A 13,864-nucleotide genomic window follows, 5' to 3' on the forward strand; every position below is an offset into this window, starting at 1 on the left:
ATACCACACACTGTATATTTTTCTTAAGTAAAGTAAGTTATTAAATAAATCATTAACTATATACAGTCATGCATTGCTTAACAATGGGGATATGTCCTAAGAAATCCGTTGTTAGGCAGTTTTGTCATTGTGCAAACATCATAGAGCGCACTCGCACAAACCTCAGTGGTGGTATAGCCTACTACACATGTAGGCTGTATGGGATAGCGTGTTGCTCTAAGGCTACAAACCTATACAGCATGGTACTGTGCCGAATACCATAGGTAACTGGAACACGAGAGTAAGCATCTAAACATAGAAAAGGTACAGGGCAAATATAATATCATAATCTTATGGGACCACCGTGTTATGTGCTGTCATTGACCGAGATGTTGTTATGCATTGCATGACTGTGTGTGTTAAGCATAGCGTTTTGTGCTTTAGGTTTTTTTTTTTTTTTTTTGATCTCCATATTGAGAAATCTATAGTGCTTCCTCATAGAGTTGTTGTAAGGATTAAATGAATTAATGTGTGTGAAATACTTAAAATAGTTCCTGGTTCCTACTAGCTATTGTGTTTTAGTTTTTTTTGTTGTTGTTGTTTTTGTTTTTTGAGACAGAGTCTCTCTTACTCTGTCGCCCTGGCTAGATTGCAGTGGTGTCATCACAGCTCACTTCAACGTCAAACTCCTGGGCTCAAGTAATTCTCCTGCCTTAGCCTCCCGAGTAGCTGGGACTACAGGTGCACGCCATAACACCTGGCTGATTTTTCTGTTTTTTTGTAGAGATGGGGTCTCGCTCTTGCACAGGCTGGTCTTGAACTCCTGGGCTCAAGCGATCCTCCTGCCTTGGCCTCCCAAAGTGCTAGGATTACAGGTGTGATATTATTTTTTAAATAGATCATCATTCACGTGTTTTACATTTCAAAAAAATATTAAAATGTGTCCAGAGAAGTCTTCCTACAGCCTCTGTCCCCCATCCATTGAGTTTTCACCTCACTCCCCTTATATCTTTTAGTTTCCTTGGCAAATATAAATATATTCTTCCCTTTCCCACCATCTTAATTCAAGTGGTACCGTAGTGGTCAGGCTTTTCCCTTTTTTGACTTAATATTGTGGGTATTAGTCCAATCTGTACAGCGACATAGTGACTTCAGGAGGCTCTGTAACTTACACAACTGGTCGCTAAAAGCAAACATTTGGGTTGTTTTTGAGCCTTTTGCCATGATGTTGCCACAGTGTAATAACCTTGCACATACCTGTACCCATTTCCCACAAGTTCAAGTTTCTTGGTAAAACTTTATTTAAATATTGCTAAATGACCTACCATATATAGATCTACCAGCAAAGTAAGAGTGCCTGTTTTTTTTTCAGAATCCTGTCGATAGAGTGTCTTACCAAACTGATTTTGATTTTTTTTTTACTGATTTTATAAGTGAAAGATGGTTTTTAGTGTAGTTTTGTGTTTTTCTTCCAAATGAGGGTATCTTCCTATATTATGTTCAAGAGATTTATATTTTATTTTCTGTGAACTATTTTTCTTCTTTAGCTCATTGGTCTTTTTGATATCCAGGAGCTTTTTATAATCAGGATTAGGTTTTTTGAGATGAGTTGCAGTTTTTTTCTAGTATGTTTGGTAAAAATTCCATAAACAAAGTTAAAAAAATTTTTTAAAGTAGTTGAATTATCAATGGTTTTCTCCATTCCAAAATTATAAAGGAGTTTCTCACTTTTTTTTCTAGCACTTTTTTTAGGCTTTTTTAAAATTCCTCCTCCACCTCCACAGTTGCCTAATTGTTTTAATACTATTTATTGAAAAGTTTATCTTTCAGTGCTTTGAGATACTTCCTTCATTGCCTATTGCCATGTGTATAATATTTGGGTCTGTTTCTCAATTTTGTGTTCCTTTAGTGTGTCTATCCATGAGGCTTTATGAAGAGATCTCCTGGCTATTCTTGTTTTTCTGTATAAATTTTAGAATCAGCCTGTCTAGTTAAAAAAAATTGGTGGTGGGTTTATTGGAATCCCATTAAATTTATAAATTACCTAAGGGTTAAGTCTAATCATACCAGTCTGTTTTTGCATCCTTTAATAACCTCTCAAGTTTTCTTCATGTAGCTCTTGTACATTTTTTGTTGAGATTATTTCTAGCTATTAATTTGTTGTTGCTGTTGTTGGGCTTTTTACCATTATATCTTAAATATTTTGTGACCTGCTCCTTTACTGAATTGTCTTCATGTTTATAATAGTCTCTTGGTAGATGCTTTTGAGTTTTCCAGTTATGAAATTATACTCTGCAGCTATTGATGGTTTTACCTTCTTTCTAATCTTTGTAACTTGAATTTCTTTCTCCTTTTAAACTACATTAGCATGTATATTCAGTACAGTGTTAAAAATTAGTGATGTTGGTAGATATAGATAATTTTCTTTTTCTTCTGGGTGAGTTTTAGAAAATTATCCCTTATATCCTGGTTTGGAAATTTATATTGGCCAGACATGGTGGCTCGCTCCTGTAATCCCAGCACTTTGGGAGGCCGAGGTGGAAGGATCACTTGAGGCCAGGAGTTCAAGACCAGCCTGAGCAAGAGTCAGACCCCATCTCTACAAAAAATAGAAAAATTAGCCAGGCATGGTGGTGTGCACCTGTAGTCCCAGCTACTTGGGAGGCTGAGGCTGGAGGATCACTTGAGCCCAGGATTTGGGGGCTGCAGTGAGCAACGATGATTCCACTGCATTCCAGCCTTGATGACAGAGTCAGACCCTGTCTCAAAAGAAAAAAAATAAATTGTGTAGTTGATCTATGTGTTCTTTAATGATTGTTTCGATTGCTTTTATTTTTGTGACTATTTTCTTGTTTTTATGTATTTCATTTTCCCTTTTTTGATGAGAATAAGTGGTTTATATATTTTATTTTAAAATCTGTTTTATGTATTTTTTTTCTCAGAATCAGCTATGATACTAGTTTTTCCACTTTCTGTTTATGAGTTAATGTTTACATTTTCATGCTTTCTTTTTTGGATATATGTATTTAACACAGTAAATTGTCTGTAGAGCACTGTTTCAACTTAGGTTTTAATATTTGGTGTTTTTTCTATTTTAAATTAAAATTTTGTTTTATATTTTTTCTTTAATTCATTGTGTAAGGGAGAATTTTTAAACTTCCAGGTGAAAGAAACTTTTTGGATATTAACTACTTTTATTATTTCTGTGTTGATAGCCTTACTGATATCAGGCCTTGTTTGTTATTTAGATGTTAGGAGTGTCTTTTTTCTTTCCTTTCTCTTTCCCTTCCCTTTCTTTTTTAATGTAAGGAAAATGGTTTGATGGTAGGGGATCAGTAATTCCTCTGGGCTAGAGGCCCAGTACCCCAGACCACGAAACATTTCTATTAGAGGGACTTGAATGTTCTAATGAACCTTGAAGGATAAATGGTTTTGGTTAGAACTAATCACGCTTCATATTCCTGATAACTTTTACACCACAATCCATTTTGTAAATTAGAGGCTGGTTTTTCTGGAACTTGAAATCGTGGTAATTCTTTATCAAGTCTTCAGCCAAAAATTGACTGTCTCGTCTGTCTTTGACTGTCTAGTTCCCTGTGTTTGAGGAACCATGGTCAGGTACTAAATTGACTTTGGGTGTAAAGAAGTGGGTAACAGAACATTTCTAATAGGGAGTAAGCAGGAAGGGAAGCCTGAGAAGAATTTAAACATGGGAAAGTAAGGCTGGGTTGTCCATATGTGCTTAAACAGGACCACAAGTAGAATTTTTCATGGAAAAAATGTTTTTATATGTGTTATTATCTGAATATCCAAGGAATCCATTTTAAATATAAAACCTTTGGCCAGACGTGGTGGTTCACACCGGTAATCCCAACACTTGGGGAGGTTGAGGTGGGAGGATTGCTTGATACCAGCCTGGGCAACATAGCAAGATCCTATCTCTGGGGGAAAAAAAAAGAAATTAAAAGTTAGCTGGGTATGGTGGCACATGCCTGTAGTCCCAGCTACTTGGGAGGCTGAGGTTGGAGGATCATTTAAGCCCAGGAGTTTAAGTCTGCAGTGAGCTGTGTTCTTGCCACTGCATGCCAGCATGGGTAACATTCGAGACCCTGTCTCCAAAATACAAATAAATGAGTGTACACACAGACACACACAAACCCAATTATGTCAGTTTGTCCTTTTTGATATTATGTGAAAATCTGTTTTGAATATTTTTACTGGAATGTGTATTGATGTTGATTGGAGAAATTTTATTTTAATTATTTATTTTTTTTGAGACAGAGTCTTGCTCTGTTGCCTGGGCTAGAGTGCTGTGGCGTCAGGCTAGCTCACAGCAACCTCAAACTCCTCCTCAAAAATCCTTCTGCCTCAGCCTCCTGAGTAGCTGGGACTACAGGCATGCGCCACCATGCCCGGCTAATTTTTCCTATATATTTTTAGTTGTCCAGCTAATTTCTTTCTATTTTTAGTAGAGATGGGGTCTCATTCTTGCTCAGGCTGGTCTTGAACTCCTGAGCTCAAACCATCCTCCCGCCTTGGCCTCCTGGAGTGCTAGGATTATAGGCGTGAGCCACCTCGCCCTGCCTGATTGGAGAAATTTTAATGTGTTAAATGCTTAGAATTTCAAAGAAGATATTTCAAAGTTTGTAATTGATAGTTGACTTTTTTTAAAACATTTTGGAATGTGTAGTAGTTAAAAGTTCAGATGTACTTGAATTTGTATTTGTCATATAATTAACAAAATGACTAGCCCCCTCTAAACCTGTTTTCCTCATCTCTAAAATGTGGATTATGATTCTAATGCCTGGGGAATTTTTGTGAGCATTCAGTGAGATACTAGCTATAAACCTCTTAGTGTGTGTTTTGCTAGCATTTATTGTTAGATGCTTCCACTGTTGTTGCTGTTATTACTGTTATGCTATGTGCTAATATTGACAGTTTTTATTTTGTGAGGTACTCCTTGATATATGTGATATACACAAAATAATTTATATAATTCCAACTCTAAGTATATTCAGTAAGAATTTATTCTTAAGTTCTAATCAGAGTAGATAAGATCAGTACCTTAAGCAGAAGTTAATGTATAAAACTGACATTTTATACTGATCTGTGATCACTTATTTTTATCACAACAAGCTTAAAGAAGTTTTTAAGAGAACTGGTGCATGCTAATGTTACTGATTCAAAGACTGATTATAAAGATGTGAAGTTTTCTTTATTCATGTAGTGAAAAGGAGTACTGAATGAGGTACACTTAGGCAAATTATTCTCTTTGTTCCTCTGTCTTCTAATTTGTAAAATCACCAATGGAAGTAGGTGATTGTTAAGGTTTGTTCCAACCCTATAATTTTTTTTTTTTTTGAGACAGGATTTCACTGGCCCAGGCTGGAGTGTAGTGGTGCGATCATAGCTCACTGCAGCCTTGAACTCCTGGGCTCTAGCGGTCTTCCTGCTTCAGCCTCTGGAGTAGCTGCCACTACAGGCATGTCCCACCATACCCAGCTAATTGTCAGTTTTTTTTGTAGGGAGAGAGTCTTGCTATGTTGCTCAGGCTGGTCTTGAACTCCTGGGCTCAAGTTATCCTCCTCCTGCCTTGGCCTCCCAAGATGCTGAGATTCCAGGCATGAGCCAACACACCCAGCCTCTATAGTTCTTTGATTCCACAGTTGTGTGTTTGAGGTGTCACTAATTTGGTGAAATATAAGATTCTAAGCGGCTACTCAGTATATTTTAGCCATTTTTTAGAACTGCCAATTTAATCTTATATATAGGTATAGAGAACAACTGAAATTCTATATTATAAGTTGTAAGTCTTTTACCTTTGTTTGAACATGTTCAGGTAAGATTTCTCATCAAGGTATTATAGGTTGCTTTTGATATTTAAAAAGTAAGTGCCCTCCATATCCATGTTCTGTTTTGTAAAATTTGAAATGTATCTTGCCTTAATTTCCTAATAATTTTTCTCATCAGGGAATTTTATATAATCTTTCCCCCTCATTACATTTAGTTTGAAATATATTTTAATAACTTTTTTGAATACTAAAAGCCTGTTTGAAAGGATTATGTTTAATATTCTGGAATCTAAAATAGGCAAGACATTTCTAGAAGAAGGAATTCTTTATATGAATATTTTTCCCTAAGAATCGAAGTTTGAAATTCTTCTGAAGGAAATCTAGTCATAAGAATAGTTCTCTTTCAAGTTTTAGGTAAATAGAATGTGAAATTAAGAATGACACTTTTTAATTTTTTAAAGTACCTTGTGACTATTAGTATGTTAATTTTACAGTTGTTCTTGTTTCGACCGTATAATCAGGCTTAATGAGCATCTAGTTTTGATTAACAGATATCTTCTAGTTCGGGGCCAGCAGAGGCCGCTCTCCCCATTTTGTACACAAGCACGTGTGTGTGCTTTCTCAGGAGTGTGTGTGTACATGGATACATGCATCTGTGCCTGTGTATTTCACTCAGAGGGGACAAGCTAAGTCTATACGTATAGAACATGCTAGAGGAGGCATCCAAACAAAAACAAATTTTACCAAAAATGTGTAGCTAAGTTTTGACTAGGTGACGAAGATCTTGTTTTTTACTAACAGATTGATGTAATTCCTTGCTGCTGATGCCTTAAGCTTCTGTATATGCTCAGTCTTGGTATTAGGGGTCTTCAGCTGGTCAAAATGTAATGGTATTAGGCTCTTGTTCTGGAAGAAACTAGCTCACACACTTGACAAAATTTGAACTTTGATTTCTACTTTAAAAACATAACTTTGTCATCTTTTTTCCTTTCTTCCCTTATCAATCTGTCTTTATTTCCTCTTTACATTCTGTCGAACTTAAGTATGGCTTTTTACAAATACTTTTAAAAAATGCTTTGTGAATATGCCTCTTCTTTTTATCCAAATTAAAATGATTTTTATCTTGTATAATTCTGAGTTAGCCATTTCTAGCATTTGTCTTTGTATAATACATGAGGAAGCAAGCTTCCACAAATAATTCTCTCAAGTTCACACTGGTGTATTCACCCTGCTTTCATGTACCAGTGTACCATCATGTGAATCTTTGCTATCACATTATTTGGGCGTATGAAGTGTCAAACAATGTTATCTTTCTAAAACCTGTTATATCTGACTGTTTGGTTTTCCTGTGGAAAGGCAGTGGTGTGTAAGCTATCAGTGCGTTCTTGTATTGGGTGTAATTTGGGGGATTTGAATGTTAGTAATCTGGGGCTCTCCTCTTTATCTTTAAAAATGAGTTTTAACAAGTAACATGGTGTCTCATTCTCCCCACTTAACAAGTTGACCTTTTTTAAGAAATCAAGAAATACAGATGTCAGAATTCTTTTGATTAAAAATTGGAAATCTGATTTCATTGTAGAGGGAATATAAACTGATTATATGGAGATATTAAAGACTCACTTTAAATAAATGTTTATAATCATAGTTTATGGTTTATGTGTGTCAATTATACTTGTAAGGAGAAAATAAATCACGATTCATTGCAGAATTTACTGCTTTTCCTTCCTGGTTAGGGGTTAGAGGAGGAGGAGTGGAGAATACATTGTGATAGTTCAGTAAGAGCTTGAAAGAAAGTTGTATAAAGTAATGTAAACTACTCATTAGCAAGATTGTAATCTATTAATTGACTTTTCCAGTGGACTCGGGAAAGTGAAAAAGTAAATATTTTATAGTTAGTTATATTTGGATTCTATGTTTTATTTTGCAGCTTTTCATGCAACACCTAACACTTATAAGCGGAAGAACACGGAAGCAGCTCTAGACAACAAACCTTGTGGACCACAGTGTTACCAGCATTTGGTAAGATTTAGTGCTTTATTGTTCCAGAGGGTATTTGAGAAGTCTTATTGTACACTTTGCCTGGTTAGTGCTTGGATGGGAGACTGCCTGGGAATACCGGGTGCTGTAGGCTTTTCAATGGTAGGCTGTCATGACCAAAAAAAAAAAAAATTTTTTTTTTTACACTTTGGTAGAACTGATGCAGTCAGCATTAACTTTGTCTACACCTACGCCTTTATGGGCCATATACTAGGTAGAGTTTTCTTACCCATGCTGTTTCTTCCATAGCTTATATGCTATACATTTTAGTCCTTCATTAATCTTGTATTATTATTTTTCTTTTTTCATCTGTGTTATCTCTTCAGCAACATTTCAAGGTCTTTAGGATCAAGGACTTTTATACCTTCCACAAAGTTTGTGAGCGTGTGAAACAGAGATAGCCCACTTAGAAACCAGAAACTTGGTAGTCATTCATATACAGTAGCTCCTAAGCCTTTCTCATAGCCATGTCCCCTTTAGCAGTTTTAGACCCACTGTCATTTTAGTCATATTTATACGTCCCACAGATTTTTTTTCTTAATGATGGAGAAAAGGTAAGGGGTTAGGAAAATATGAGGTAGAAAAGTTGTTTTTTTACGGGTACTATCTTATTTTTACCATTTCCCCTCTTTGAACCAAGCCACTCCTACCTAGGAACTAAATGGGTATATATTGCCTGTTGGATTTTGGACAGAAGATTCATTGAATGGCACCTGCAGAAGGTATCCTATTTTTAAGCAATTTGGTTTTTGTAGAATGAAGTATAAAACTGTTGGCTGCTCTCAAACTTCTCCCTTCTATTTCCACTAAAAAATGGAATTCTTAAGTACTGTTTTATAATATTCTTTACAAGGCAGAATTTTATTTGGCTCATCTAAAATGTTTCTGTGGTCTTTCTATAAACCATGCTCTTACCATTGTTTTATACTTTCTGAGATTGGATTATTGTACTTCATAATGCAAAATGTAACTCTTACAGTCTTGTTCTGGAAGTCCTGTGGCTATGTATCCCTCACAGGAAAAAAATACTGAATGTTTTAACAGTAAGACAGAAGTGACAAAGTCAAGCAAGTGTATATATTTTATATTTTTCTTATATGCTTTAAATATTACCATGAAGAGGTATGCATTATCTTAAACCCTGAATAGGCATGCATATTAGGTATATGATTCTTCTTAAGATTCACTTTTAAATAGTTTGTATGTATATATAGAACTATCTTTATTATATAAAGTATATTTTATGTTTTATTTTAATTATAATCAGTTAACATGTTTCACAAATTCACTATGTAGAACTGTCTTTTCCTGATTTTGTACCACTCTAGGAATATATAGAATTCATGTTTGTGTTTCTGAAATTTTCAAACTGTCAAAAGCAGATTGAAAACAAATGTATTTAGGTATGCAAATGATTTGTGATGAATAGTTATTGTGATAAATTTCATGACTAACTTGCCTTATGTAATCTTTTCTTCCACCAAAATGAGTCTTAGAACTTGGTCCTGATGTGTACATTTTTCATTTTGTAGGAGGGAGCAAAGGAGTTTGCTGCTGCCCTCACCGCTGAGCGGATAAAGACCCCACCAAAACGCCCAGGAGGCCGCAGAAGAGGACGGCTTCCCAATAACAGCAGCAGACCTAGCACCCCCACCATTAATGTGCTGGAGTCCAAGGATACAGACAGTGATAGGGAAGCAGGGACTGAAACAGGGGGTGAGAACAATGATAAAGAAGAAGAAGAGAAAAAAGATGAAACCTCGAGCTCCTCTGGTAAGACACATCTAATAACTGAGTCTTACAATTGCTTTGAAAGTTTCATATTGTGAAGATTAAGGATGTGTAATACATTGAATAATTTTCTCAGTTGGTTAGTTTTAAGTATAAAGAGAAATCCTAAGACCAGAGAGTTTACTCAGGATGTGTAGCTGAATTGTTACTGCTGTTTTTTGCCCCACCCCTACCCTAGCTTGAGGTGTTTGCCCTTCTGGGCGATTGGAAGCTGCTGATCCAGTTTATTCTCACTTTTTCCATTTTTCGTCTGTCTCAGAAAGGGCATAGTGAAATTCAGATCATTTGGGTTAATATTATTGATTTTCTGTGAGCAGTTTTGGTTAGAAAATGAGTTGGTATTTACTGATTGGATTTTAGTTGTCCTTTCAGCCCTATGAATTATACCATGAATACTCAATCACAGGCTAAGCCCATCTGCCTTCATTTTAGAAAGTGTATTAAAAGGAGCCAATCTCATGGTTTCCATGGGGGAAGAATCTTATTGATATTGTTTCTAGCTTTAGTTTATTCTAAAATGAGTAACCTTGTGCTTTTTTTTTAAGCATACCCTAAATTTTCTTCCCTTTTTAAGTAGTTAACTTTTAAAATTGATATATAATGTACATATATTCTCAGTCCATGTGATCATTTTATACATTTACGTAATCAAATCAGGGTAATTTGCACATCCATCACCTTAAATCTTTATCTTAATACTGTTGCTAAGCAGCATTTCTTGATCTTGTGCTTACATTTGGTTTTGTAGAAGCAAATTCTCGGTGTCAAACACCAATAAAGATGAAGCCAAATATTGAGCCTCCCGAGAATGTGGAGTGGAGTGGCGCTGAAGCTTCGATGTTTAGAGTCCTCATTGGCACTTACTATGACAATTTCTGTGCCATTGCTAGGCTGATTGGGACCAAAACATGTAGACAGGTAAGCATATGTGATAAAAATATTGTTAAAAGGGCTTCAAATATAAGGATCCATTGTGCAATCATAAGAATATTCTTGGTTATTATTAAGCTCCTATTCATCTCTTGAAAAGAATTAAATTTTTTTTTCCTAAGAGGGAACTGAAAGAAGATCGTTCTTCAATGTGTTACAGAATTTCCCCACTTTAGGTAGCAATAGGTTTAAAAAGCTAGTAAGAATTTAAACTTAGTATCACAACTCTTGACCAGAATAAAATTACAGCTACTCTCCCCAACGTGAGGGTAGGGACAATGATTTCCTCTGTGTTCCCAGCACCTAGCAGTGTCACAGAAGTCACATACCTTTCTGGTATGAATGAGTATAAGAATGGTTTGCTTAAATAAGACTTCCTCTTGTCAGGTGTATGAGTTTAGAGTGAAAGAGTCTAGCATCATCGCTCCAGCTCCTGCTGAGGATGTCGATACTCCTCCACGAAAAAAGAAAAGGAAACACCGGTAAGTCTGCTGTAAAGATGTTTAGAGAAATCACCGTAGCTAGATGCTGCAGGCAAGACCCTCCCTGAAGGGCAGTGGTCAGGTACCACTTGGTCTATTAAAGAAAAAAAACCCTGCCATCAAAAATAGACCTGTGGAATCTGGCAATTGCTAGTATAAGAGTACAGGAGACTTCAGTAAATTTGGCATGTTAAGGGTCATAAAAATTATGGGTACCATATTGCATTTTGGTGAAGAAAAACATATTTACTAGCTTTTGCAGTAAAGGCTATATAAACAATTACTTTAGCATTTGTTATGATATGTTCTAATGTGTTCCTGATGTGAGCTCTGGGTCAGTTCTTAGAAAATTCAGGCTCCTAGAATAAAGCATACACTTGTAAATGTTGCATTGCATTCTGACTGGTTCTTACGAGTCACCCTGCTTTAATTGTGTGTGAATGTTACCTTCACAAAGGCTTCGGAACAAGTGATGAAATGTAATAAATGTTTTCAGGCCAATCTGATTTGTAAATGTAGAGCCAGAAACTCATGAATGGACTATCTGCTTTACTCTCCCCTACCCCTGCCTACCCCCTCTTTTTTTTTTTTTTTTTTTTAAAACAAGAAGCATAGTTGGGTCTGTAAGGGAGCAATTAGATTGTGCTTCAAAAGTTGTGTACAGGCAGGCTTGTATTTTGTTACATTTTAAAAATAAATGTAGGGTCAACATAATTTAGAACTTAAAGAAATGAGTTTTCCCATAGGAATTTAGGCTTTAGTGGATGCTTCTGAATTTTTGGTTGAATTATTTCTGACCATGTAGCTCAATTGGATGGTTAATGATGCCTGAAATGAAAGTACCAGTATAATCCACATCAGAATAATAATAGGGAGACACACCTGCTGCTCCTGGACGTGTGGGTGCTCATGGGTCCTGACCAGGAGCCGTAGATGAGCAGGACGTGACATCCTCTCCAGGCTTTTTGGCACGCCCGGGTCAGCCTGAGTGCTTTGAGCTGTTTCTAGGTAGCTCCAAACTGATGGTAAATGTAAGCTGTGTAGTTTGTGATTCTTGGCTTTAAAGCACTGCTATATTCATCGCACAGGTAGATCTAGTTAAGCATCTCTCTGTGGATTTGTAGCTGTGACTATACTCCAGTTCCCACAGAAGTTTGTCTTTTGTTTCTTCAGGTTATGGGCTGCACACTGTAGAAAGATACAACTGAAAAAGGGTTAGTATCTTTCCATTCAACTTCATTATCAGCTTTAAAATGTCTATTTTGTTCTCATTTGTTTTAGAATAGTAACTGGATTAGAGTTTGGGTTATTCTGATATCATTGACTTATATATATTAAACCAGTACAAATGGAGGGTGTCTGATGCATCTTCAGCAGTTTTAGTGGAAGCTGACTGGATGAGGGAGTCGGTTAAGGCAGGAGTGCTGTGGGATGGGGCTGTGGCATGGAGGTGTAGTGCTCAGGAGCATTTGGGGGTGGGGGCTATTTTTGCCATTATTTTGTAAACAGGAGTGTTTGTAACATTGTAAATTCAGTAAAGGAAACCTAGCTAAGCTCCAGAGGTAGTAGGGAAGAATGTACTCTTGTAAATTGTGTATGATCATTTCCCATCTCCCTGGATTCATTGGCCTGCTGTGTGCTGTTATCTTTACACAGACGGCTCCTCTAACCATGTTTACAACTATCAACCCTGTGATCATCCACGGCAGCCTTGTGACAGTTCGTGCCCTTGTGTGATAGCACAAAATTTTTGTGAGAAGTTTTGTCAGTGTAGTTCGGAGTGTAAGTATTTGTTGCTTTGATGCAATTGCATGAGAACTACATAGGTGTTTGGTCAGCAATTTAAAATAGTAACTTAAATCAGAATATAACATGGGAGTGCTCCCTTATTTACTTTAGGAAATCCATTTAACCTGCAAGTATTTATCCAGCCCATAACTGGCACTGTGCTAGTGTCCTGTCAGTTTCCTGGATAATGTGTGTGTAAGATAAGATTGTATTAACGAAACTCGATTATTCTTTTTTTCTTCTTTGATCATTTAAATTAAATCATAGTAAAGTTGGCACAGATTAGAAGGGGGAGCTAGAAGTAGCCACCGAAATAATTTTTGGGCACCAGAAATTGTCAGAGTTAGGATGGTTTCTTTCAGTCTTTCAGAATAAACAATTAGGGTAGGATTTTTATAATTATTTAATGAAGCTGCACATAAAGCTTGGACACTAAAGCAGTGTGTTTAGACCTGTGGGCTATTAGAATGCCCAAGGACCATGGATGGCTATTATCTAAAGCCTCCCTTAACACCTACTTTATAAATCATAGAACTTTAAATACATAATACCATTTAACAAACAAAAGTTACTAGGCAAAAAAAATAAAACAAAAAACAATGCAATGGTGATCTTTTTCAACTTTGTTGTTACTTCCATTTCCTTGTCTATACAATGACATAACAGGGTGGTTGTGAAGGTCAAGGAGGTCAGGCAGATGCTCAGGACTTGCCATGAACCTTTCTGCATGTTTTTGCATATGATGATGATTGTGATATTGATGATGGTGATAATGTTTAATATCTCTCTGAAGGTCAAAACCGCTTTCCTGGATGCCGTTGCAAAGCACAGTGCAACACCAAGCAGTGCCCGTGCTATCTGGCTGTCCGAGAGTGTGACCCTGACCTCTGTCTAACTTGTGGAGCTGCTGACCATTGGGACAGTAAAAACGTGTCCTGCAAGAACTGCAGTATTCAGCGGGGCTCCAAAAAGCATTTATTGCTGGCACCATCTGATGTGGCAGGCTGGGGGATTTTTATCAAAGATCCTGTACAGAAAAATGAATTCATCTCAGAATACTGTGGA

At 36.5% G+C, this 13,864-nt stretch overlaps 1 protein-coding gene across 1 annotated transcript in view; it reads left to right on the forward strand.

Annotated features, from left to right (window-relative positions):
- EZH2 (enhancer of zeste 2 polycomb repressive complex 2 subunit) overlaps positions 1-13,864 on the forward strand; it is a 78,465-nt gene that overhangs the window by 50,054 nt on the left and 14,547 nt on the right. The window contains exons 9-15 of the mRNA XM_012662145.1: positions 7,699-7,790; positions 9,341-9,581; positions 10,348-10,517; positions 10,917-11,011; positions 12,185-12,225; positions 12,668-12,793; positions 13,593-13,802. Coding sequence (XP_012517599.1) covers positions 7,699-7,790; positions 9,341-9,581; positions 10,348-10,517; positions 10,917-11,011; positions 12,185-12,225; positions 12,668-12,793; positions 13,593-13,802 — 975 coding nt within the window. The remainder of the gene's footprint in view (positions 1-7,698; positions 7,791-9,340; positions 9,582-10,347; positions 10,518-10,916; positions 11,012-12,184; positions 12,226-12,667; positions 12,794-13,592; positions 13,803-13,864) is intronic.

The sequence above is a fragment of the Propithecus coquereli genome, unplaced genomic scaffold (assembly GCF_000956105.1).
Source record: "Propithecus coquereli isolate 6110/MARCELLA unplaced genomic scaffold, Pcoq_1.0 Scaffold75, whole genome shotgun sequence".
Lineage (NCBI taxonomy): Eukaryota > Metazoa > Chordata > Mammalia > Primates > Indriidae > Propithecus > Propithecus coquereli.